Here is a 23171-nt window from a genome sequence, read left to right as displayed (position 1 = left end):
CACCCTCCCAGGCCTTGTCTTCTCGCTTTGAGAAAGGGTTACTTTATTGCTAATCGCCTGAGGCGTCCTCACCGAATAATGTCGACGGGGCAGCCCAGGCACTTTTTCCAAGTCAGAGTGCCCCTCCTCGGGGACGCTAATTTCTCAATCCTACTTTCTGACCCTGGTGCCCAAGTTTTTGCAGTGGGAGAGAACTATAAATAACCCTTTATCGCCAAATAAATTGACTATTCTTGAAGTGGAGTTTTATTTCATAGGGACTAGAATGCCGCCACACCGGTAACTTTTCCTCCGCTGTTCTTTCTTCCTTTCTTTTTTGCTGCTTGTGATTCGCTTGTAAATAAATTAAAGGAAAAATCGTGTCTGTCCGTGCGTCGCCCAATATTCGATTTACCATGTGTTTTTATATAGACTACCTTCTGCTCGATGAAGCTTGCAACCTCTTATAGTTGGGAAGAAATTAACTAACAAACAAACAAAAACGGACCCCCTCCCCCCTCCTCGGAGAAGCAGACGTCTCTTCTGAAGGGACAACTTTCTTTTTTTTTCTTTTTTAACCCTTCAAATTTAAGAGAAAAAGAAAAACAAGTACATGTTTTTCCCCCTCTCCCCTTCTCTCTCTTTGTGCTCTAAATCTGCAGTCACACGCAAACACTATTTTCCCCCTTTTTTAAGCAGCAAAGCAGCATCACACGAAGAAAGATTATACTACTATGAATATGATTATATATATGTAAAAAAAAAAAAAGTTATTGCTATGTTTTCGTGGCCGAAAAGGGTAAGTTTTTATTTATATTTTATGAATTCGAGCAAATCATTACTAAATAATAGAAAAATCCCGACGTGAAGAGAAAATAAGGTATTTTGTTTCTAAATGTGTTACCCCCTGCCGGGGCAGTTCAGCCCTTTAATTCCTTCGTTCGTCTCAAATGACATCCTTGTTTGGATAAAAAATAAAATACAACTTTGTTATATATCAGTCAGGGAATTGCATACATCGGCAAAAGGTCTAACTAATTTGCATATTCTTTTAAACATTCATTTTAATTAATTCTTTATTAGTTTTTTCGGTTTTCTTATGGGATGATCATCTTTAGTTAACTATTATGTGTAATTATATTCATGCAGATATTCTACATGATTTATACTTGTTTAATATTTGTATAAAAATGTTATAGTAAACACAAACCTCTTTCTATTATATATGTGTATTTATGTATGCGTATATATATTTGTTTAAAAAAATTTTGCCTACCAACCTCATCTGTCAGTTTTTGGTCTACAGACATGACACTTAATATATAGGGCATTCGAACCCATGCGAAACTTTATAGTTGGGTTTTAGCCGGAGGAAATCTGTGCAAAAGTGTGAACATTATGTAATATATTGGACAGGGTTATTTATCTGAAATGGTATTTGCCAATTGAAGGTTGAACGATGGCATTATGAATAATGCATGCCTAACGTAATAACTATTGCTTTAGTCTGTTTTAATTTTTAGCCTTGCAGCAAACATGTCTTCATAGCTCAGGTACTGACGTCAAAGGAAAAAGTAAATAAATCGTAAGCTAAACGTTTTGGTTTCGATTCTTGGTGGTGGCGCACTGGCGCAGTGCGCACACATGGGTAATTTTTTTTTTTTTTTTTTTTTTTTTTTTTAACTTTTTAAATACTTACTATATATTGGGTCCAATATAATATAATAGTAAATATGAAATCTGCATTAATCAAAATATCATGTTTAAGCGTATTTTTACGACCGGGCAATGATGAGCGGTCGCCGGTCTGCTAGTAAGAAAAAAAAAAAAAAAAAAAAAAATATATATATATATATATATACAGATTGTTGGATGATATGAAATGGGAGCGCGTTTCTCTTTCAATCCAGGTCAGTATGTTTTCATCGGAAACATGGAGTGGTTGATTGGTTGTAGAAGGGTTACATGGGATACCTTATTCCAATGGAAACTAAAGTAGCAAAAAAAAAAAAAAAAAAAAGTTATACTTTTTAGTTTGAAATTGAATTTACTTTCATAATTTTGAACTTTTACGAATTTGTTTTCCCAAACGAACCGGCGCGTGACGAATGAAAATCTCAGAAAATAATAAAAAAAAAAAAATCTTTGTTTTTATTTCCTTGCTTTGCTTGATTGTTCCTTTTGGCAAGGAACAAAGTGTAATATCTGTTCTGATGGTACACTTCACTTTTTCTGTCCTCGGTCAGTGGGGAAGAAATCCTTCTAGACTGAGACAATTTTAATTTTTGTTCCTATCCAGAGTGAGTGCCCATTTCTGGGGAGCTGGATTTTCCATCGCATTAAAAACCGACTTCGTGTCTAACTCCGCTCTCGTGTCAAGTAAATCGGAATATTTAATGTCATGTCGCAATCAAAATTTGATTTTTTTTTTTCTTTCTTGTCCTCACATTGTTGATGGAGAGAGACACAAAGTTACAAGATTTAATGGGAACCATTCCACCAAGACTGGCTGTGACGGAAAGTCAATTTAATATGAGGGAAATCAAGACCCTTCAAAAGGGAGCATTCCGAAGAGTGGAAAATATTCCGTATTCGGCTCGGCTCGTTGGCATTACGCGCTGAATGTTATTATTTAGAAAGCCATTCTTAACATAGGCAGGGTATTTTGTAACTATTTTGTATTTTCACCTAACAATTTAATAAACGAAACCATTGTAAGAATTTAATTTTATTTTGGAATAGATACATAAACAACCAATATTTGTAAACAACTAAAAAGTCGGATCAAATCGACCGCGTTGCACCGTGACCATCAACTGCGCGAAGGGGAGGGTGCGTCAATCAATAACAATTATAAGTTTTTATTTAAACTTTTATGTGATATTAAACATATTGTAATTGGCAAAAAAAAAGAAAAAAATGCTATAAAAATACAATCTGTAAGTTAAAGATTAAAAGAAGAAACATTAATATATTATTTTACTTTTGTTGTTTTTATTTTTGAATCCAAAAATAAAAAAAAAATCTATTGCGCGTAGTAAGATGACTTGTCGCGGAAGACTTTTTTAGCAGACATTTAAAACAAGAAAATTTTCAAAAACAAAAGAAAGAAAAAAGTAGTTCATTTTTCTGTGTTACGTAGTTTTTGATGCTTTTTAATTGATCTAAAAAATTAAGTTTTCACGAGCGGTCTACAAAAGCATTTTTATTTTTCGTTGTTTTATTTATTTATTTATTTATTTTTGGAGGGGGGTTATTAAATTATAGAACTTGTACAATATTTAACAGGTGCTTCTGCCGTTTAATTTACCGTTTTTCCGTAAGTAACGCGCCAACACCACCCGTCCCCTGCCCCTGCACAGCTCTACCTCCCAATGTAAACAGAATTTTTGTGAAAAATTAAACAGTTCTGCTCGGTGTATGTCGGCGTGTTACTTACGGGAAAACGGTAAATTAAACTGCAGAGGTGTATCAGAATTTTTGTAGGAATTTTTGACACCCCTAACACGAAACTGCGAATAAAATATAAAAATCTCGTAATTTCTCTGTTAAAAGTGGGTTATTTATTTTCTTTATGGATTATACTTCCAAAATAAACTATTACAGTAATAGAAATATTTTTTTTTAAAACAGTAATGAATTTTCCGAACTCAATATTTTTCAATTTTTAAACTTTAAAAATCTATCAAAATTTTTATATTGATTCTATTTTTACGATATTTTCAGGGTCAATGTGAAATTTTATGTTCTTTCCAATAAACCGAATATAATATTTTAGACAAACGTTTTTTTTTTAAATTCACGCCCCCCCCATTTGTGTAAGTGTCACACATTTTCAAGTTTCTCTTAAAAAGTAAATAATTAATTTATGTTGAATAGTTTTATATATCACAAATTGAAGAGAAAAGGTCAATAAATAATATATTCAAATTTAAAACAAAAAAAAATCCGTTTTTTAGAAATTTACCTGTAAAGTCCGAAGTTTAAAACCTTTTTTTTAAAAAAAAAAAACACGTTGTTGTTGTTTTTTTTTTTTTTTTTTTTTTTTTTTAATGAAACCTTAGTCCTTGCTCCTTTAATTGAAAAAAAATTAGGGCTTGAATTACATTTTTCGAGGAGTTATAAGCTTGGAAAGACAGGGGGTCGAATAATTCACGCCTCTCATTTTGAAATGTCTATTAAAAAGTAAATAATTAATTTATGTTGAATAGTTTTATATATCACAAATTGAAGAGAAAAGGTCAATAAATAATATATTCAAATTTAAAACAAAAAAAAATCCGTTTTTTAGAAATTTACCTGTAAAGTCCGAAGTTTAAAACCTTTTTAAAAAAAAAAAACACATTTTTTTTTTTTTTTTTAATAAAACCTTGGTCCTTGCTCCTTTTAATTGAAAAAAAAAAATTAGGGCTTAAATTACATTTTTCGAGGAGTTATAAGCTTGGAAAGATGGGGTGGAATTATTCACTATTTTCACGAAATTTCTGATACACAAGCACCTGTTAAATGTTGTACAAGTTCTATAATTCAAATTGAATAACCCCTCCGGCCCTCCACCCTCCAAAAAAAAAAATAAATAAATAATAATAATAATAAAACGACGAAAAATAAAAATGCTTTTGTAAATCGCTCGTGAAAACTTAAATTTTTAGATCAATTAAAAAGCATCAAAAACTACGTTACACAGAAAAATTAACCACATTTTTTTTTTTTTTTTTTTTTTTGGAAAACTTTCCTGTTATTTTAAATGTCTGCTAAAAAATTCTTACGCGATGTGACAAGTCACCTTACTACGCGCGTCCATGCGCGGACGCATCATGTAAGAATAGCATAAACGATGGCGGTGAGTTGGCACAAAATAGTGCGAGAGTTCAGGGGTTAATACCATGCAAACGGTAAATTTTGGGACGGGTTTGAATATCAGATTCGTTGTCGGCGACCCCGAAAACTAATTTTTATTGGTCGGTGTTATGTTGTAGTTAAAGTACACATTTACTGATTTGGTTTTTAACATTGGAAAACATTTTTTTTTTTTTTTTTTGTATAAAATAAATACGTTTGAAACCAAAAACAACGCATTATTACGAAATAATCAGACATTTATTTTGTTTGAAATTAATATTGAAATTCATAAATATATTTCGAGGCAAAGCTTCATCTTCAGTATGTCTTTTTTTTTTTTTTTTTGCCATGTTGTTGCTGAGCAGATAATCAGAAAGTAGAAGTCCGTTTGTTTGGTAGTTTTTTTTTTTTTTTTTTTTTAATCTCGGAACGGTGCGTTAGGTCACGCGGGATTCACGTTAAGATTTCTTGTTCCTTAGAAGCGCCGGTTGAGTTTGAATAAAATAAATACGTATGAAACCAAAAACAACGCATTATTACAAAATGAACAGACATTTTTGTTTGAAAATTATGTTGAAATTCATAAATATATTTCGAGGCAAAGCTTCATCATTAGTGTCTTTTTTTTTTCTGATTATCTGCCTCAACAACAACATGGCAAAAAACAAAGACATACTGAAGATGAAGCTTTGCCTCGAAATATATTTATGAATTTCAACATAATTTTCAAACAAAATAAATGTCTGATTATTTTGTAATAATGTGTTGTTTTTGATTTCAAACGTATATAATACATATTTTATTTTATTCAAACTTAACCGGCGCTTATAAGGAACAAGAAACTTTTTTTTATTTCGCTTTGGATGATATTTATCCAGTAATCCAAAAAAATAGTTTTTTTTAAAACATATATATTATTATTTTATTTGCCTTAAATAAATACCTGTTATTTAAAAAGTGGCAGTCGCATCTGTTTGAGATTTGAAACTTGTTGAATTCTTTATTGGCAAAATTTCAAACAGATGCGACTTTTTGAATAATAATAAATGTATGCGACTTTGGATGCGCATTTTAAGTTAAATTTACATAGGAAAGTGATCCCCACTTTTTGAAAAATTAATTTCTTCATATCTTGAAAACTATTTCTCTGCGCCACTTTTAAATGTTATATTCGTTTTTAGCATACCCGAAAACTTGTAAAGGTCCTCATTGTAAATTTTTTTTTGGAGTTGGAAAGAATCAAAGAGACATTGACTCATAAACTTTTTTTAACCATTTTTTTTTTTCTCTACAACAAAAAAAAAAAAAATAGAATTTGAAGAAAACGATCGTATATATATATATATATATATATATATTGTCACGACCCAGTTAATGGATGACCGAATTGATTGGCAATCAGATCGAGACAAAAATTTATTTTATTTTATATCCAATATCTCATAATTATCTTCGGTTAATCGTCGGATGTCGGATCAACCATCGAAACATATCATTAAGGGGAATGGAACAACAGAGCAATGAATGACGAAACAAACACTCAATCAAAGTTTAAAATTCAAGGAAGACTTTTATATACAAAAAAAAGGAAAAAGAAAAAGCTCCGATAAAAAGAATGAGTGAGATAGACGTATTTTGGGGGATGTTTGCCAGATGTATGCGACATGCAATTACAGTACAATATGTATAAAAGTCTGTGGATAAGAAAAGATATTGGCATGAGATAGGCCAAACTTATCTGTTTTGTCCGTTAGGGTAAACACGGATCATAAGTTTGCAAACACAATATCCAAGAAAAAAGTTGAGATGGTGAAAGTCTATCTCTTCCTTGAATCTTAGTTCCAAAGACAAATATATGTGAGTTCAATCGACAATACGATTGTATTTAAATAATAATCCGCAAGTTAATTAATTCAAATCTCAATCAGATTAAATGTTGAGTTCAATCGACAATACGATTGTATTTGAATAATCATCCGCAATTCAATTGATTCAAATCTCAATCTTCGATGGGGTCCGATTCTCGGAGATAATGTTTGTACACCGGGCTGTATCGCTTCTTTTTGCCAACTGTTTATTTCTTATTTTCAAATCCCCTCGTGGTCCGCTTTTCCCGCCACAAATGTTCGCTGTCTGGTTGCCATGACGACGTATTTCCGCCCGTTACGGCGATATTCACACCCAACCTCTGTCCCACTTCCCTCAGCCAAGTGTCTGCCACGCCACATCATTTACAGAGAGAGGGGGTTGTCTGGCTCATTAGATTTTAAGAAGAGAGATATATATATATATATATAGAAAGTAAGTCTTGACGCCAGATAGATAGATAGAGAGGTAGAGAGATAGAATGTTCGTTTTGCTCTGACGTCACAATATATATATATATATATATCATAAAAATCCTATTAAAAATTTATTCAAATTTTCAAAAAAAAACTTATAAACCTGTAAGAAAGGTAATGAAAAATTTAATTATCTGACAAGGAGTACAAATAAACAAGAAAAACCATATTCCATGGAGTTTCGAAAAATGCAATTCTTCTCATCAGAAGGAAGAGATTTGCAAAATATGCAATAAATTTTGCAGGTCAGTTGCATTAAAGGACACTAAAAATATGAAATTAATCATGCTTGCATCAAAAAAGTTATTTAACAGTTAGTGACAGTTTTGTTTAAGGAAGCAAGAAACGGAAAAGGGAGAAATGAGCAGGCCACCTGGCCTAGCCTGGGTGTAGCATACACTTAACTATGATATTTTAATTTATGCAGATTTCATATTATTATTATAGAGCCAAAACCCTCTTGATTATTATATTGTATCCAGTATATAGTAGTAATTTCAAAAATTAAAAAAAAAATCAATCAGGTAGAATTGAAATGAGAACATGTAACTCTCCAATCTTATTTATTATCATCTGTACTATGTTCTAATGCATATAAATCTGAAAACAAAACAAAAAAAAACAAAAAAACAAATAACGTTAAAGCTATAAATGTATATTTGCGCATGTATAGAAAAGTACTTTACTTACGCCTGCTAAGTTTCAAATTTTTTTCAATTTTGACCCCTTAGCAACTATTTTTGCCGGCTAAAAATCAAATCAAATTTGTTCCACAGGTCTAAATCCCCTATATATTAAATTTCAAGTCTGCAGATTAAAAATTAACAGGAGTTTGGTAGAAACCGTTCGTCAGGGAAAGTCATTTATGTATGTGTGTGTGTGTGTGTGTGTGTGTGTGTGTGTGTGTGTGTGTGTCTTCATACAGATAAACACTATTCTTGAAGACAAAGATGAATGTTCAGTTTATAACTTTATACTTTGCTCCCCCTCCCCAGTTTTTATATTTTCAACAAAAATAAATAAATAAACTAAATGCTTTATTTGTAAAATTTAACGAGAAACTTATTTTGTTTCTGAATTTTTGAAAGAAGGATTGATAATTTGGATGAAATAAAAAGTTCCCAAGTTCAATAGAAAGATTCCCGAGTTCAACAAGATACACCCGAAGAAAGTCGGAGATTACAGTGGCCAAAGCAAATAACACTCCAGATGAGAAAAGTAATTTGGAGAATCCAAGCATATCATTTAATGTTTTACAAACCCTTTTTTCACTTTTCTTATTGAAAAATGAACACAAACGTTTAGTATTTACTTCCATTGATGTGTCCGAATTGTGAAAAAAAAAAAAAAAAATTCTTTGGTAAATTAAAGATTAACATCCGTTACTAAATCACTCATCCCGTCCTCCTCCACACCCCTAATTAGATTTTTATTTTTTTTAGGTGATTACGTGTGAACATCCTGAAAAACTTGGCAGAAAAAAAGAAAATGATTATTATAGAATTTAGAACGGGGTATCAGTTATATGTATAAATTTAATAATTCCTCATTTCCAGGTCAGTCTAGCAAGCAATTAGCTAAATTCATTTTGCTTTGGGAACTAAATCCACTGCATTTTCCTTTGGATTGGAGAGATTTCCTACCTTTTTTGGTGATTCTGTAACCTTTCCACTCGGATTTAGGGTTACTGGTTAAAGAATTTGATTAACTGCCCTAAAAAGTTAGAATTTACTTCAACAGTGAATGGGTGTGATTTTGCTGCTAAGCAGGTTTGTTGGGGATACATACGTTGAGGAAGCACAAGTACAATGAGTTCATCAGAGCACATTCCATTAAAATACTTGTAAAACAGACACAGGGATGTAATGTTGCAGTGAGGGGACAGGGGTTAGAGCCTAGTTGACAAAGTGGGACCTATTAGATTGGAGAACCTTTTTTGGATTCTATCCAAGAGAGAGAGAGAATAGAGCTAGATGCACCAGCCCAGATGTGGTGCTGGAGCTACCAGATCAGACTGGCTGAAGATATTGACTTCCTGATTCAAATGCACCGTACATTAAAATATCAGTTTATCTCTTTGCAAAGCTTAATCATGTTCTGCAAAACCAAAAAAACAAACATTCCCCTATCCTTACTCCTCCTTTCATTCTTTTACTCCCCTCCTCCTTTTCTGACCCAGTCAGTAGGGCATCAGAATATGCTGATTGTCCCCCTACCATAAAGTAAAAGTTCTTCAATGGGGCCACCTGTTGGATGTGGGTAGTGACCTGTGATGTTTTGGGACGCAATCCTGGTGGTTCAGCAGACCTTGACCTAGGTATAAAGAGGACATAGTCCTGCAACATACCACTTTGGCCCTTACCTGGGCTAGACGGGTAGTCGGAGAGGCCCAATCCACTCAGTCGGCTGGTCATGTCAAGCCTTAATTCAGAAGACAAAATCAACATCCACATAAACACACAAGTATCACAAAAAATATCTTCCTAACTACTGAATTAGAACGTGACAGCGATGATCAATCGATTTGAAAAAATGGTTATATGACATTGTTGTACTCCCCAGACTTTTCTTACTATTTTCTTGAGTAGTGAAACAAGAAGGAAGAGCAAGATCTCGTTGACCCCTTGGAATACGAGTATACTGCTCCTGTATCTCTGTCGTATAAAGGCAAATGGGTCCCCCTCCCCTCCTTATATTTCTCATTAAATTGGACTCCATGATGGATAGAGAGCAGGGACGATGAATTTAAACAAAAAAAAACATTCATGGCAACAAAATCAACCACGCTGATTCAGACACTAAAAATAGAGAAAACTTCCTGAGATTCATTATTCTGGAAGCAGTAAAAAACATCCCAATCTCCATTTTTAATACAAAGGGTAATTTCTACAAAATTAACACCCAAAGCAGTTAAAAATTTATGGAATGGGACAATCCTAGTAGAGGTAGAAAAAAAAGATATGCTGATGTTCTATAAAAATGGAAAAATTATTACACAATAATTTTGTTATTATTACATAATTATTTTGGTATTATTACATAATTATTTTGTTATTATTACAAAATTTTGTTATTATTAAAAAATTATTTTGTTATTATTACAAAATTATTTTGTTATTAGTACATAGTAATTTTGTTATTACGAAAGTATTTTATTTTACTGTTGAATAATTATTTTTAGATTATTTTGTTATTGTTACATAATTATTTTGTTATTGTTAAATATTTATTTTTTGTTGTTGCATAATTATTTTTTGTTGTTACAAAATTAGTTTGTTAATGTTGCATAATTATTTTGTTATTGTTACATAATTCTGTTTTTATTGTTACATAATTCTTTTGTTATTGTTACATCATTATTTTGGCTGATATTACAAAATTATTTTTGTTATTATTACATACTTATTTTGCTATTCTTGCATAATTTTTAAACTTTCCTGCAAAACATTCTATTTCAGATGAAAAGTTGCATCTGATTGATTCAAACAATATTTGGTGTAGCCATAATTTACTATTAAATTGGACAAATACAATCCTTGTTTTATATTTAAAAAAAAAATTCTTCTTGCATTATTTTCTAAATACTTATTTTCTGTTTCTATATTTTTTGTAGCTCGAAACCAGAGACAGATTCAAAGAAATGAAGAATTGGTGATTTACAGAAAATTAAGTAATTCTTCTCGACCAAAATAATGGTTTTATATTTAATCACAGTAATTAGACTGAAGTCTTGAATCCATCTATTTTTCACATACTGAAAATTCTAATAGTTTAATTCTATTAACAAAGCTATATCTTCATTTTATGACTTATCAGTCACACTAAAAGATATATACATTCATATATATGTATCTACATATATATATTTCTTTTAAATATATAAAATATCGACACATTTTTCATTGTCATATGACCTATCAATGCAGCTGAACAAGAATTGAACCCAGGACGCTGGGATCCTGAATCATATATATATATATATATATATATATATATATATTTGGTAGGTTTTTAATAAATATACCAGATACATTTGAAAATAAGCTATAAATATTCGTCTATTTTTCGGATGCTGACAAAGTTTAATAGTTTCACTCTATTAACAAAGCTATATCTTCATTTTATCAATTATTAATTACATCAAAAGATATACATACAGTTTTTAAAAATATATTAGCTACAGACACATGTTTTGTCATCATACAACTTATCAGCACAGCTGAACCAGACAAGACTTGAACCCAGGACCCTGGGGTTCCAAGTCATATATATATATATATATATATATATAATGTATATTTATTTGGTAGGCTGTTAATAAATATATCAGATACATTTAAAAAATATACTATAAATATTTTTAAAATCATACAGACGCAGTCTTGGACTTTCATTTTAAAGTTTCAACAAACTTTTACTTATAATGACAAGATACTTTTTCTGGCATAGTTTATACATTCCAATGATGGTTTTTGATGAAATGGAAAGCAAAAAAAAAAACATAATGTATGGAAGTATATTTAGTTTGAAGTAATTTTATTGTTTTCATCTGACTAAATAAAAACAGAATCCTAGAAAGGAAACCCTTCTGTCAAAGATATTTGATAGAAAACCAGAATTGATTGTAACTTTTGCGAAACATGTGGAAACATCTTGCTTTGAAGATGAGCAAAAAAAGTTTGTAACATTTCTCTTACTTGGTTTAAAAATTCCAAAACGGAGAGTTGATATCCCAATTGAGATCAAAATCATCATCATCGTATGAATCCGGAGATTCTATTGTTAGCATTGGTTTCCTTGATATTTTTCTAGTCAGAATTATTTCTAGAAAGACATCATGTTCTTACAGGAGGGACCACGTGAAGCTTGCCAACATCTTAGGTGAAAGTGATTTTTTTGTGGAACGAATTGGATTCGAACTTGAGACACCCAGGTCGCCAGTCTGTGTCATTGAATCATTGAACCATCATTACCTCCTTCCAACTTAGATAAGTTTATTCATCGTTTGCAATTCTACACCTGTGTTTTGATAAGAGTGTTCACAAAAAGTAACCATGGAAAAATCTGCCACAACTTCCTCGTCTCCAGCTCAGTACGGCCTTCAAAGTGAAATAGTCTATTCCAGCTCCTCAACTCAGTCGTCTTCAAACACCAGCAATAGTCACACAGCTTACCATAATAATAATATCATCCATTTTGATAGACCTGGCAGCCATCATCAGACTCCCATGAGTCCTCATCCCCCAAATACCCAACATCAACAATCTCAGCACAACAATAACAACTGTGCTGAATGCAATCGTGGTGTTCCAAGTTGTTGTTCTCCGAACAATTGCAACAACAACAACAATGGTAGCAACCATCGAAACAACAACACCGATAATAGAGGGAATTACAGTGCAGCTGTTCATGATTGTAGCCAGTGCCGCCCTCCTCATCATGAACAGGTGATACAGTCAGAGAAACTCTACAAATGTGAAGTTTGTGGAAAAGGTCTTTCGCGGCGTGATCATCTAAAACTGCACCTGAGGATCCACTCTGGTGAACGCCCGTACAAATGCGACATTTGTGCGTACACTTTCTACCGTAAAGATCATCTTTTGCGACACCAGCGTCGCAACAATTGCAAAATGAAAGCAACAAATGTCTCTTCTATGCCAGGGCACGTGATGCCACTGCCACATCATCACCATCACAATATATCGTCTTCAACAACATCACCAAATCATCATCACCACCACCACCATCATAATCAGCAACAGCAGCATCAACAGAGAAGTGGAGAAAGTCGATGTGGTAGTGAAGAAAACCAAATAAACCATCCTCGCCCGTCGTACCACACAAACCTATCACATTCGTCGCAACGAGACCAAGTGGCTGTCTCCAGTTTCATTGGTAACCTGAGCCCCCCTCATACATCTACATTAGCCCCACCTTCTCCCTCTTTAATATCATCTTCAGAAAGAAGTACTTCCAATACAACTCCCTCCAGCACTTCTGGCCAGTGAATTTCATCTGACTGCCGATTGACCTTTATAATCATTCATGAATAAAAATGGAGATCAGTCGCGTTCAATTCAAACCTCTGAATGGACATCTGAATTCACTCTATTTTTCCTCTTTTTTTTTTTTTTTTCATAAACTCTGGTACGTGTAGTTCACCTTTTAATGTTGTTGTATGAATCATGCACAAATCAGAGTTGAAATTCCGTCAGGTTGAATAAAGAAAATCACATTTAATTTTATCTGCTTAAAGATAAAAGGCAATCTAATCTAAATCTGATTTAATCAGAAAATATATTGTATGGGTTATTTTGCACACATGCAAATATTTAACGTTAATATTCATTGTCTCCCTGCAAATTGTTCACATGTCGAAAGCAAGAATGATATGAATATAAAATATCAGTATAACTGATAAAAAGTTTCATAACATGAAACGTTTATTAATTACTTTCATATTTGACAGTTTTTTCTTTTTTTTTTTTTTTTTTTTTTTCAGTCATTCAGCTTTATCTAAAAAAAAAAAATGGTTTACTAAATAAATTCAAGACTTTTAAAAATAGCTTATGAATTTTTTTTATTTTTCATTGAAAATAATTGATGCCAGTTTAATGACTCGCTTGAAATATATGTAATTTTACACTTTTCTTTCTTTCCTGAAGAAACAAAGAAAATTCCAAGTTCTGCTGAATAGTATTTCAAACTTTAAATGTTTATAATTGACAAGTTAAAGCAACGCATTTTATTGGCAAATGTTCAGTCCTTTTATATGACAGGGGCACACCCGAAAATTAATTCGAGTTCACAAATGAATCATAATACTTGACTTTTGCCTTCAAAATTTAATTAAAGTCAAAGATTATTTTCTAATTGTCGGTTTAAAGCCTTCAAAATCATTTCTTATTTTTTAAATAATTACAATAAATAAAATCAATTTGGCTAGTTTAATTGATTAATAATAGAAAAAAAAATTGTTTTATTTTTCAGCTTTGAAATTTGAAATCAATTTTGAATCAACTGGAAACTAATTTCTGGCCTAAATTTAAGTTTAAAAGCAAACAAATTAAATATAGCTTATTTGTACTAAACAAAAAAAAAAATTTTTCTTGCACATTAAATAATCAAATATTGTGTTGCTATCGAAAATAAGGTATTTTTTGACAACTGGTGCCTTGTTAACGAAAGCTAATTTTAATGTAAATTAATAAAATATAATCCAGTTATAGTTTATTTCCTTGATAATATTTATGACTTGAATCCTCTATCAATTGACAATGAAACATCACAAAGCTGCTATTATTGAAGTCCACTATGTTTTTTTTTTTTTTTATCTGATTTCTGATCGTATATGTCACAAATCAAATCTGCATAAAGTTTATGATATTTTATTAACTTATGTTTTCCCTATTGTCCAAAAATATATGATCATCTGTGAAATCCATACTATTCTCAAAACCAGATCATCAGTTTGTAGATGAGTGCGATTAAAACTGCTGCTACCCATGAAATTGCAGGATATGTGATGAAGATCCATCCAACATTTACAATCATTTCAATTTTTGATTCAATTTTTCATATATCGTAAATTTAATGATTTTGTTGCTTGCTTCTGTGAAAAAAACAAAAAGAAAACACAAAAATAAAACAAATAGGGGTTAACAAAACTGTTTCTTTTTTCCTGTTTTTTTTTTTTTTTTTTTTTCAACAAATGAATAAAGCAAAAACAATATTTTATTTTGAAAAAAAAAAAGAAATTGGGTGCATCTTCACAATCACACCATCATGAAGAAATTGCTTTATTTATTACTAGCCTGGGTGCCCAGCGTTGCCCGGGTGTTTGGAGGAGTAAAAAAAAAAAAAAAAAAAATGGTAGTAGGTGGAAAAGAAAGTAGAAGAAAACCTGACGTCTTGCTCCTACTCCATAACGTGACCAGAAGTGTAAAGCGTTCAAATCTAAAATAGTCAATCAAAAAGATGACTTTCAAAAATATATATAAAACAGATGTATGTGTGTGTGAAAATATTTAACCAATAAACTATTAAACTACTGGTCATATAACACATAACACTGAAATTAACAGGAAATAGTAATCATACACTAAGGATGGTTTATAATAAGTAAAATCTTTGTTTGGATGAATAACGCATACAGAAATATGTGGACAAGTTAAAATGCAAAATATTCATTTCGACTTGCTGACATATTTCTATTAGTCTTGTACATGCGCAAATTCATTCGTTTTTGGTTCTGATTCTGATGAAACTCAAGTCATTTTTAAAAAATCTTTTGAAAATCAGTAATATATATATATATATATATATATATATATATATACCAATTAGCATGATGATTAAAAAATAAAAGTGAAAATAAAGGTTAGCTAATCAGGTTTCGTTCCTCGCTCAACAGACCTAAATCGAGAAAAATTACAGTTAAAAAAAAACAAGGCTGATAGCCATTAGTCATGTGCTCTCGTGTAATGAATGAATGCGTGAATGTAGGATTGACATAAAATTCTTAAAGATAAACTAAAATGACCGAAAAATGGGCTGAAATGACTTAAATAAATAAAAAGTAAATGACTTAGAATGACTTTAACGAACTTAAGGATGAATTGAATGACCTTAAGAATGACTTGAATGCTTAAAAAATAACTGGAATCCTTCAAAAACAACTTGAATGATCTGGAGAATGACTTGAATGGCTTTGAGACTGACTGGTTGTAAAGTGGGTGATCATTTTACATTAAATTAATACAGAAAAGTGATCCCCCATTTTATATCACAAAGTTACAAACATAAGTATAGCATGTAGTAAGAAAAGATACTACACTTTGATCTTGGCCAAAAGACCAAGAAAAGGGTATTTATTTGCTCCCCACCGAGCAAATTAGGCACAAGGCCGATTTTTAATGTGAGGAGTGAAAGGGAAATGGGGACCAACACCCCGGGGAGTAGAGGAGCTGGATAGTGACAATTGGTATGAAGGGTTGCCCCTACATTGACCAAGGTCTTATATGTGGGGTTGCTCCCACATATCGTCTTTGCTTGCAGTATTTGCCGGATAGATACTACACTTTGATCTTGGCCAAAAGACCAAGAAAGGGGGGGGTATCGAGCAAATTAGGCACAAGGCCGATTTTTAATGTGAGGAGTGAAGGAGAAATGGGGACCAACTCCCCGGGGAGTAGGGGAGCTAGATAGTGACAATTGGTATAAAAAAGGCCAAGAAATGCTTAAAAAGCTAAGAACAGCATCTATTAACAACAGACCTTTGATCTTAACCAAAAAGGCCAAGCACAAAAGTGTTACGGACAGACCGACTGACCGACCGATTTATAGAGTCGCTTGCACGCAACTAAAAATTGTCATGAATATGGCAGGGGGGAAAAAAAAGATAAAAAAAAACGAAAAATAAGTGTTGTGGGGGGGGGATTACATAAAAGTCAAATTAATTTAAGTCTGTATTTATTGTATGGGTTATTTTGTAAACACGCAAATATTTAATCTTATTACACATTTTCTTTCTTTCCTTCTACTGCCAACTTGTGTGCTTCTCTCTTGGTAAACTGATATAACACACTCTTTCTCACCTTTTCCCATACATTATCATGTGTTCATTACTAACCGTTCTTTATCTGTAATTGAACACTTTTGACACTTGTTGCACTGAAAACAAACTAAAACCTGACAAATGTGCAAAGCACGTGCAGATGAATGCAGTTACAGTTAATTTGAAAAGCGATAGATGAAAGTATACCAAAAATTTCTTTTACTTGTAATCAAATGTGTTCTCTAGTGCCTGGGATTTTTCCGTCAAAATCTGGAATTGGGTTTAGTATGTTTCAGTGTAGCTGATTCGGCATGTGGGAGGAACGATTCGGCGTCAAATTAGTGCTTCATCGTTATAGTCAAATTTAAAAAATATTTTTAAAATTCATTCAGAAAACAAAGATTTAACATTTACAACATTTACAGAAATTTCTTCGAATAAAATTGAAATAAAAATTATTAAAAGAAAAACAATTTGATTTAAAAAAAAAAAAAAACTTAAAAATAACCGTATTTGTTTAGAACACAAAAACAAACAACACTATCGTCAACAAGATGATATTTTCATATTGTTTTGTTTTTTTAATAAAAAAAACTTTAAAATATTTAAAAGTTTTTTTTTAATTAAAAAGTTATAAAATAATTATTCAAAAAATGTTTTCCAAAAACATGATTTTTCCTTAAAAACAGTTAAATCGATAAAAAACAGTTAAATCGATATAAACATTTAAAACTTTGAACCGTGTTTATTAAAACACAACACAAAAACAGACAATACTCTGTCGTCAACAAGATTATATTTTCCTGTTGTTTTTTAATTAATTTAAAAAAAATGAACTTAAAAATATATTTTAAGTTTTTAATCTTTAAAAAATTAATTAGAAAATAATTAGCCAAAAAGAGTTTTGCAAAAAAAGAAAACATGATTTTTCTTAAAAACATTTAAAGTGATATATTTTTATATTATTTTTCTTAATTTTTTAAAAAAAGTATAAAATCTTTATAAAAAATGTGACTGGCGTGGTTGATGCTGATTGTCCAAGCCAAAATGGCGATGCCGACTCGGTTACACTGAAAAGTCACATTCCCCTGGAATGTATACCTCATTTTGAACTGAACCCTTTATTTTACATTCTGACAACCATGATCAGGTAGAAGTGTGTATTATTATGATAGACCTCCTGTCGCAATGGATCAAAGCATTGATTCACAATTAGTTCTAAGTGACAGTCAAAAGTGGAAATGGGAGTTAAAGGTTCAGTTGATAGATGGTAACATTTAATATTACTAAGACTAAACTTCTTTCCTTTAACAATTGCAAGAAACTTTCTCAACTCCTGATTGCAATGACTAATAATATTCTATCTGAGAGCTCTTCTTTCAAATTCCTTGGCTAAACATTCATGGGCTACATGAACTGAACAAATACATTAAGGGCATTGCAGAGACTGCTGCAGAGAAGGTGGGTTCTCTCTATCATGCTAGAAACTTACTCACACCTGTACCTCTACAAAAGCACCATTCACCAATGTGTACAGTATTGTGGCCACATCTTGGTTGGTGCATCTGCCATTAGTCTCTCGCTTTTGGACACGAGTCTCTAATTTAATAGGTCCCACACTGTCAACTAAGCTTCAACCCCTGTCCCATCACCGCAATGTTGCATCCCTGTGCAATTTTTACAAGTATTTTAATGGAATGTGCTCTGATGAACTCCTCACACTTGTACCCCCTTAACATACATACCCCCAGCAAACCAGTTTAGCAACAAAACCACACCCCTTCATAGTAGAGGTTTCTAGATCCCAAAAAGCCTTTAAGAGTTTCTTCCCTTGGACTGCTAGTCTTTGGAATTCCCTTCCTGCTACCTGCTTCCCTGACAGTACTGACATGCAAACGTTTAAATGTAACATAAACTGACATCTTCTGCATCTCCTTACATTAGTCCCCTGTAAGCATGGTCCTGCCTCTTACGTCCAAGTGGCAAAATGTCTTATTTGGGGGAAAACATGAGTAAAAAAAAAAGTTAATGGGATGGAGCAAGAGGCAAGGATGGATCTAGGAGAAATAAGGATAAATGAAGATAAGTTAGTTTGCAAGTCCATTTCTACAAGCTGTCCAACACATGCCAGTAGGTAAAACACGTTAAACCAAATATGATGATGATGATGAAGTGTTATTAGTTAAAAGTTAGAAAAAAAAGCTTTCTTTACAACTTTCCTTCAGTTTTTTTTTTCTGTTTTTACACACACACACACACACACACGCACAAAAAAAATCTATACAAAAACTTCCTTAAAAGTTTTTGAAAAAATCTTTTGGTCAAAACTAAAAAAAACAAAAAAAGCATCAAAATAAAACATCATTTATCCAACAACAAAAAAAAATTCTAAATTAGACTTACGATAGATTCATGTTATCTTTTTTTTTTTTTTTTTCGTCTATATTGTGTTTTCATGCTTTTCTGTTTATCATTTGTTTGTAGCGGTTTAACAGTAAAGGAAGGCTCGGCTGGTCATTTCCAGTTACTCCTATCATCTGCAGAAATGTGGAAATTGTGGGTCGGTAAATGCAGAAGTACCTAAAAACTAAATTTTCTTAAGATTAGGTTTAGGGTTGGATTGATTAAATTTGTGCAGGATTAAAAACTAAACTTTCTTTTTTCTTCCAATTTATTAAAAGTCGTCTGCTTCAATTTTTATTGGCTGTTATCGCCTTTCCATTGGCTGATCAACTTGGTCAGCACTTGACATATTCCAGTGGTTTACGTCAGCCTCCGGTCAGCCTGAGCCAACATTTACAGAAATCCAGTATCCAAAGTGCAAAAGCACCAAGGTTTCAAAGGTATATGGTTCAAGAAAAAAACTTATTAAAGTAGAAAATCTTTACATAGAAGGAGTATGATTTTGCTACTATAGGGATGGATCAGTTGGGGGGGGGCATAAATTCATAGGAGTGCTTGTAAAACAAGCACAGGGATTCAATACTGCGATGATGTGACAGGGACTGGAGCTTGGAAGATAGTGCGATACCTATTCGTGTGGAATTTTTTTTTTTGCGCCCTATTCAAGGCAGCGAGGTTAATGGTTGCTGCACCAGCTAGATCTGGCAGCAATACTCCATGCATGGGTGAATGGGGGCTTTATAGAGATACAGAATATTGGAAAGTTTGAAAATGTTTCTAGCCTGGTATGAGGAGCCTACCTTCTTTTCAGCAAACTTGGCAGCATCTATGTTTTTATTTCACTTCGCCTGAAAATGTGAGGTCAAATAGTTTAAACATGAGAATTTCCGGAAGTGTGCCATTAAACATAACAATGGTCGAAAAAGTTTCATATTGTTGTTAAAAAAAAAGGAAAGTTTTAAGAGATCAAGGGGTTAATCCGTCCTGTAGCTAACACTTGATTCTGTTATGATTTAAATTTATATCCAGGGCTCTTTTAAGAATAAATACTGTTCCCTTTATGGCTGCTATTTGTATCTCGTTACAGCTTGGTCTTCCAGGGATTGCTTCTAAATATTTCTGAAGATTCTTTTTTATTAAACCAGTTGCTCCTATCACAACCAGTATAATGTTTATTTCTTTCAGAGACCATGTCGTTTTTAGATCATTTTTTAGATCCTGATATTTTGTTATCTTTTCCCGTTCAGCTCTGTTAAGGCCCAAATCATTTGGGACAGTGACATCGATAATTCTTTAGGGCTTGTTCCATATCTGGTTTGATGGCCTTGTTTTTTATGTCTGCCCGCCTGTATGTCTTTGTCATAGAACATGGTCACTTTCCCATTTGATGTTATCAGTGGTGGTTCATGTTCCCAGATGTTTGGCGATCTGTCAAGCTGCATCTCTCCACAGATCTTCCAATAGAGGTACTTACATACTTTGTTGTGACGGGCAATGTAAAGGCCATCTGACAATAAGATTGGGCATGCAGACATTAGATGCTTGGGCTTTCAATCGATGAGTGGCAAAACCTATACTGGCCATTTGTTTGTAGGCAAGCCATTTTTTTAAATCCATTTGTAAGCCCTGATCTTGCCCGGCTACAATTTTGTCTTTGTAGCCTGAAACATGATCATCGAATTTTGTCCTCATTCAAAGACTGGAGATCATTTTCTAAGGATTCAGCCTTCTTTGTGTGGTCATTCGACTTGTCCTCATGCTGGGAATAGAGTGTGGTGTCATCAGCAAATACACTCATCTCAGATACGATTGCATCAGGGAAGGTGTTAAAGGTCAATCCAAAAGTAAAGCCTATTTTTTTTTTTACTCAAAAGTTGAAGAGCTACAAAGACGGGAGTGGTACCATTAAAACGAGCAACATTTTATGCTCCAGAATTTATTTTTCTACATAGTCACCAGCATTCTCAGTGGACTTTTATCAGGAATTCAGTGACATATATCTGCTCCTGATGCACGTCTATGACAAGGGTTGTCTCCCACTGTCAATATCTGCAACAGAGAGATGAAAATTTCAGGCCATAAGTGCATGTTCAGTCATTATAACAATGCAATTTGTAGCCCCCTCTGATCCATTTGAATGGAATAAAAAAATAGGAGCCATTACTTTTGGAGCGCCCTCTCTTATGTTCAAGAATTTTTTGAGAAGACATGTCAAACCTTGTCTAAGGCATTGGAGATATTCAGTGCTATTGCCCTAATTTCAAATAACTTATCTAGCATGTGATATATATGTTTGGAGATGACTGTTAGAATATCCGCATTAGAATGGGATGGTCTTAATCCATACTGTTCCTCAGAGAGAAGTTTAGCATTTTCAAGGTAATGAACTATTGTTATGAGGTAACTTCAATAAGTCTCCAGACTTTTTTGTACAGGCATTTAAAATTATCACAGACTCTTGAAAATTCAGTATGTTATTACTATACATCTTATGAGATGACTGAATATTATTTATGATTTCAGGTTCAAATGAACAGGTACAGCAGTAATTGGAATACACCCTACTAAAGCGTGATTGTCACAGCTGGTGAATTTCAAAAAACAATCTGGACATGAGGGCACACTTTAGAAGAATGATATGCAGTAAAATTCTGTTTTAAACTTGGAAAAAATAACACAAAAATGTATGGAATGCTTCAGACTGATTTTTGACCATCTTGTATGAATCGAACATCAGTTTTTGAGTGGCATAAGATTATTCACAAGGAACTAAAGATGTGGAAAATTTGCACAAAGTTTGTCCCGAGGATGTTTCATCCTTGTCACAGACTTTTTTACCAAGATGGGCAACAAGACAGTTCCTCATCCTCCCTATAGTCCAGACCTTGCTCCCTGTGACTTTTGGTTATTCCTAAGCTCAAGGAAAACTTTAGAGGCTGTCATGAGAAGACAACTGAGGAGATGAAAGGGGCTGTGACAAGGGTCATTGACATGCTCACACAAGAGAACTTAATAGGACCTTCCAGAAGGTTTTGGAATGGTATAACAAGTGTATTGCAAGCGGAGGAGATTACTTCAAAGAAGAGTTTCATGTGTGTATGATCAATAAAAGTGCTTATACGAAAAAAAAAAGTCTGGAAATTTATTGAATACAACTTGTAAATTGATTAATGATTCCAAGATCTTTGTGAAGGGTGAGAGGAGACGTATTGGGGTAATAATTTTGCAGGTTTTTTCTTTAAAGTTTTTGAAAACTGGCACCACATGTAACAGAGCGCAGATGTGTGTATGGCAGCTGTATGCAAATGACAGAGCCACGTGCGAAATGAAGTGATGGCACAAAAGAAGAAAAAATATTTAAAAAAAATGTGTGCATAGATTGGGGATGACGTCAGAGAAGGGAGTGGTATTCGAAAGGTATTCAGAGAAGTGACAGATAGATGTGTTATGCATGTTGACCAAGGGCAACAGGAAAAGACCTGTAAACAAATGTCTGTAAATAAATCTCAGTTGTTTCACTAACGGAAAAAAGTGAGTCGAGTTATTCTTTTTATGTTCCTTACTATGGAGTCTACAACGTGTTGGGTCCTTACATATTAACGACTTAAAACATGTGTAAATGTGTACTACGTTACACCACAATAAATTTTCCAGTTATCAAAGAATCAAGATTCAATAATTTGTTGTTGAGTTTGGAGAGGATAGGGGACAGTTCAGCAGAGCATTTTTTTAATTACTATAGTAGAAAAAAAAACTGTCTAGTCTACCTGCCTTGGAGATGTTGAGGTTTTTATGTTAGCCAGGACATAAGAGGTGATGATAATATCATCTAGTGTTGTTTCTGTTCACCGGTAAATTTTGGGAAGGAGTAGTTTGAGGAATCCAAGATGGAGTTTAAGGTAAACCGCTAGGTAAGCAATTCAGTTTTGTTGCATTTTCATGATGGTTGGGATAGTGGGAGAATGATTGCCAATTTTTATCACAAATCATGAGTTCCTGATTTCTGTGATCTGATTTCTAATCATCTCAGACGATTTGTGAAATTATTT

General features: G+C 32.8%; 2 protein-coding genes across 2 annotated transcripts in view; one reads left to right on the top strand and one right to left on the bottom strand.

The window, feature by feature from the left end:
* The window catches only part of LOC145242678 (uncharacterized), a 137356-nt gene that overhangs the window by 77827 nt on the left and 36358 nt on the right, over positions 1-23171 (bottom strand). The gene's annotated exons all lie outside the window — the stretch shown is intronic.
* LOC145242677 (uncharacterized) lies at positions 318-14830 on the top strand. The gene is made up of 2 exons (XM_080105806.1): positions 318-778; positions 10777-14830. Exon 2 carries the CDS (start codon positions 12218-12220, stop codon positions 13169-13171), a length of 954 nt encoding a protein of 317 aa, XP_079961932.1. The 5' UTR covers positions 318-778; positions 10777-12217; the 3' UTR covers positions 13172-14830.

The sequence above is a fragment of the Euprymna scolopes genome, chromosome 21 (genome assembly GCF_053919585.1).
Source record: "Euprymna scolopes isolate OS-2025 chromosome 21, ASM5391958v1, whole genome shotgun sequence".
Taxonomy (NCBI): Eukaryota; Metazoa; Mollusca; class Cephalopoda; order Sepiida; family Sepiolidae; genus Euprymna; species Euprymna scolopes.
Note: the sequence above shows the minus strand (reverse complement) of the source record. Positions and strands in the feature narration are given on the sequence as shown.

What these genes read in the sequence shown, in the direction of transcription:
- LOC145242677 (XM_080105806.1), top strand. Translation starts at nt 12,218, where the DNA reads ATGGAAAAATCTGCCACAACTTCCTCGTCTCCAGCTCAGTACGGCCTT.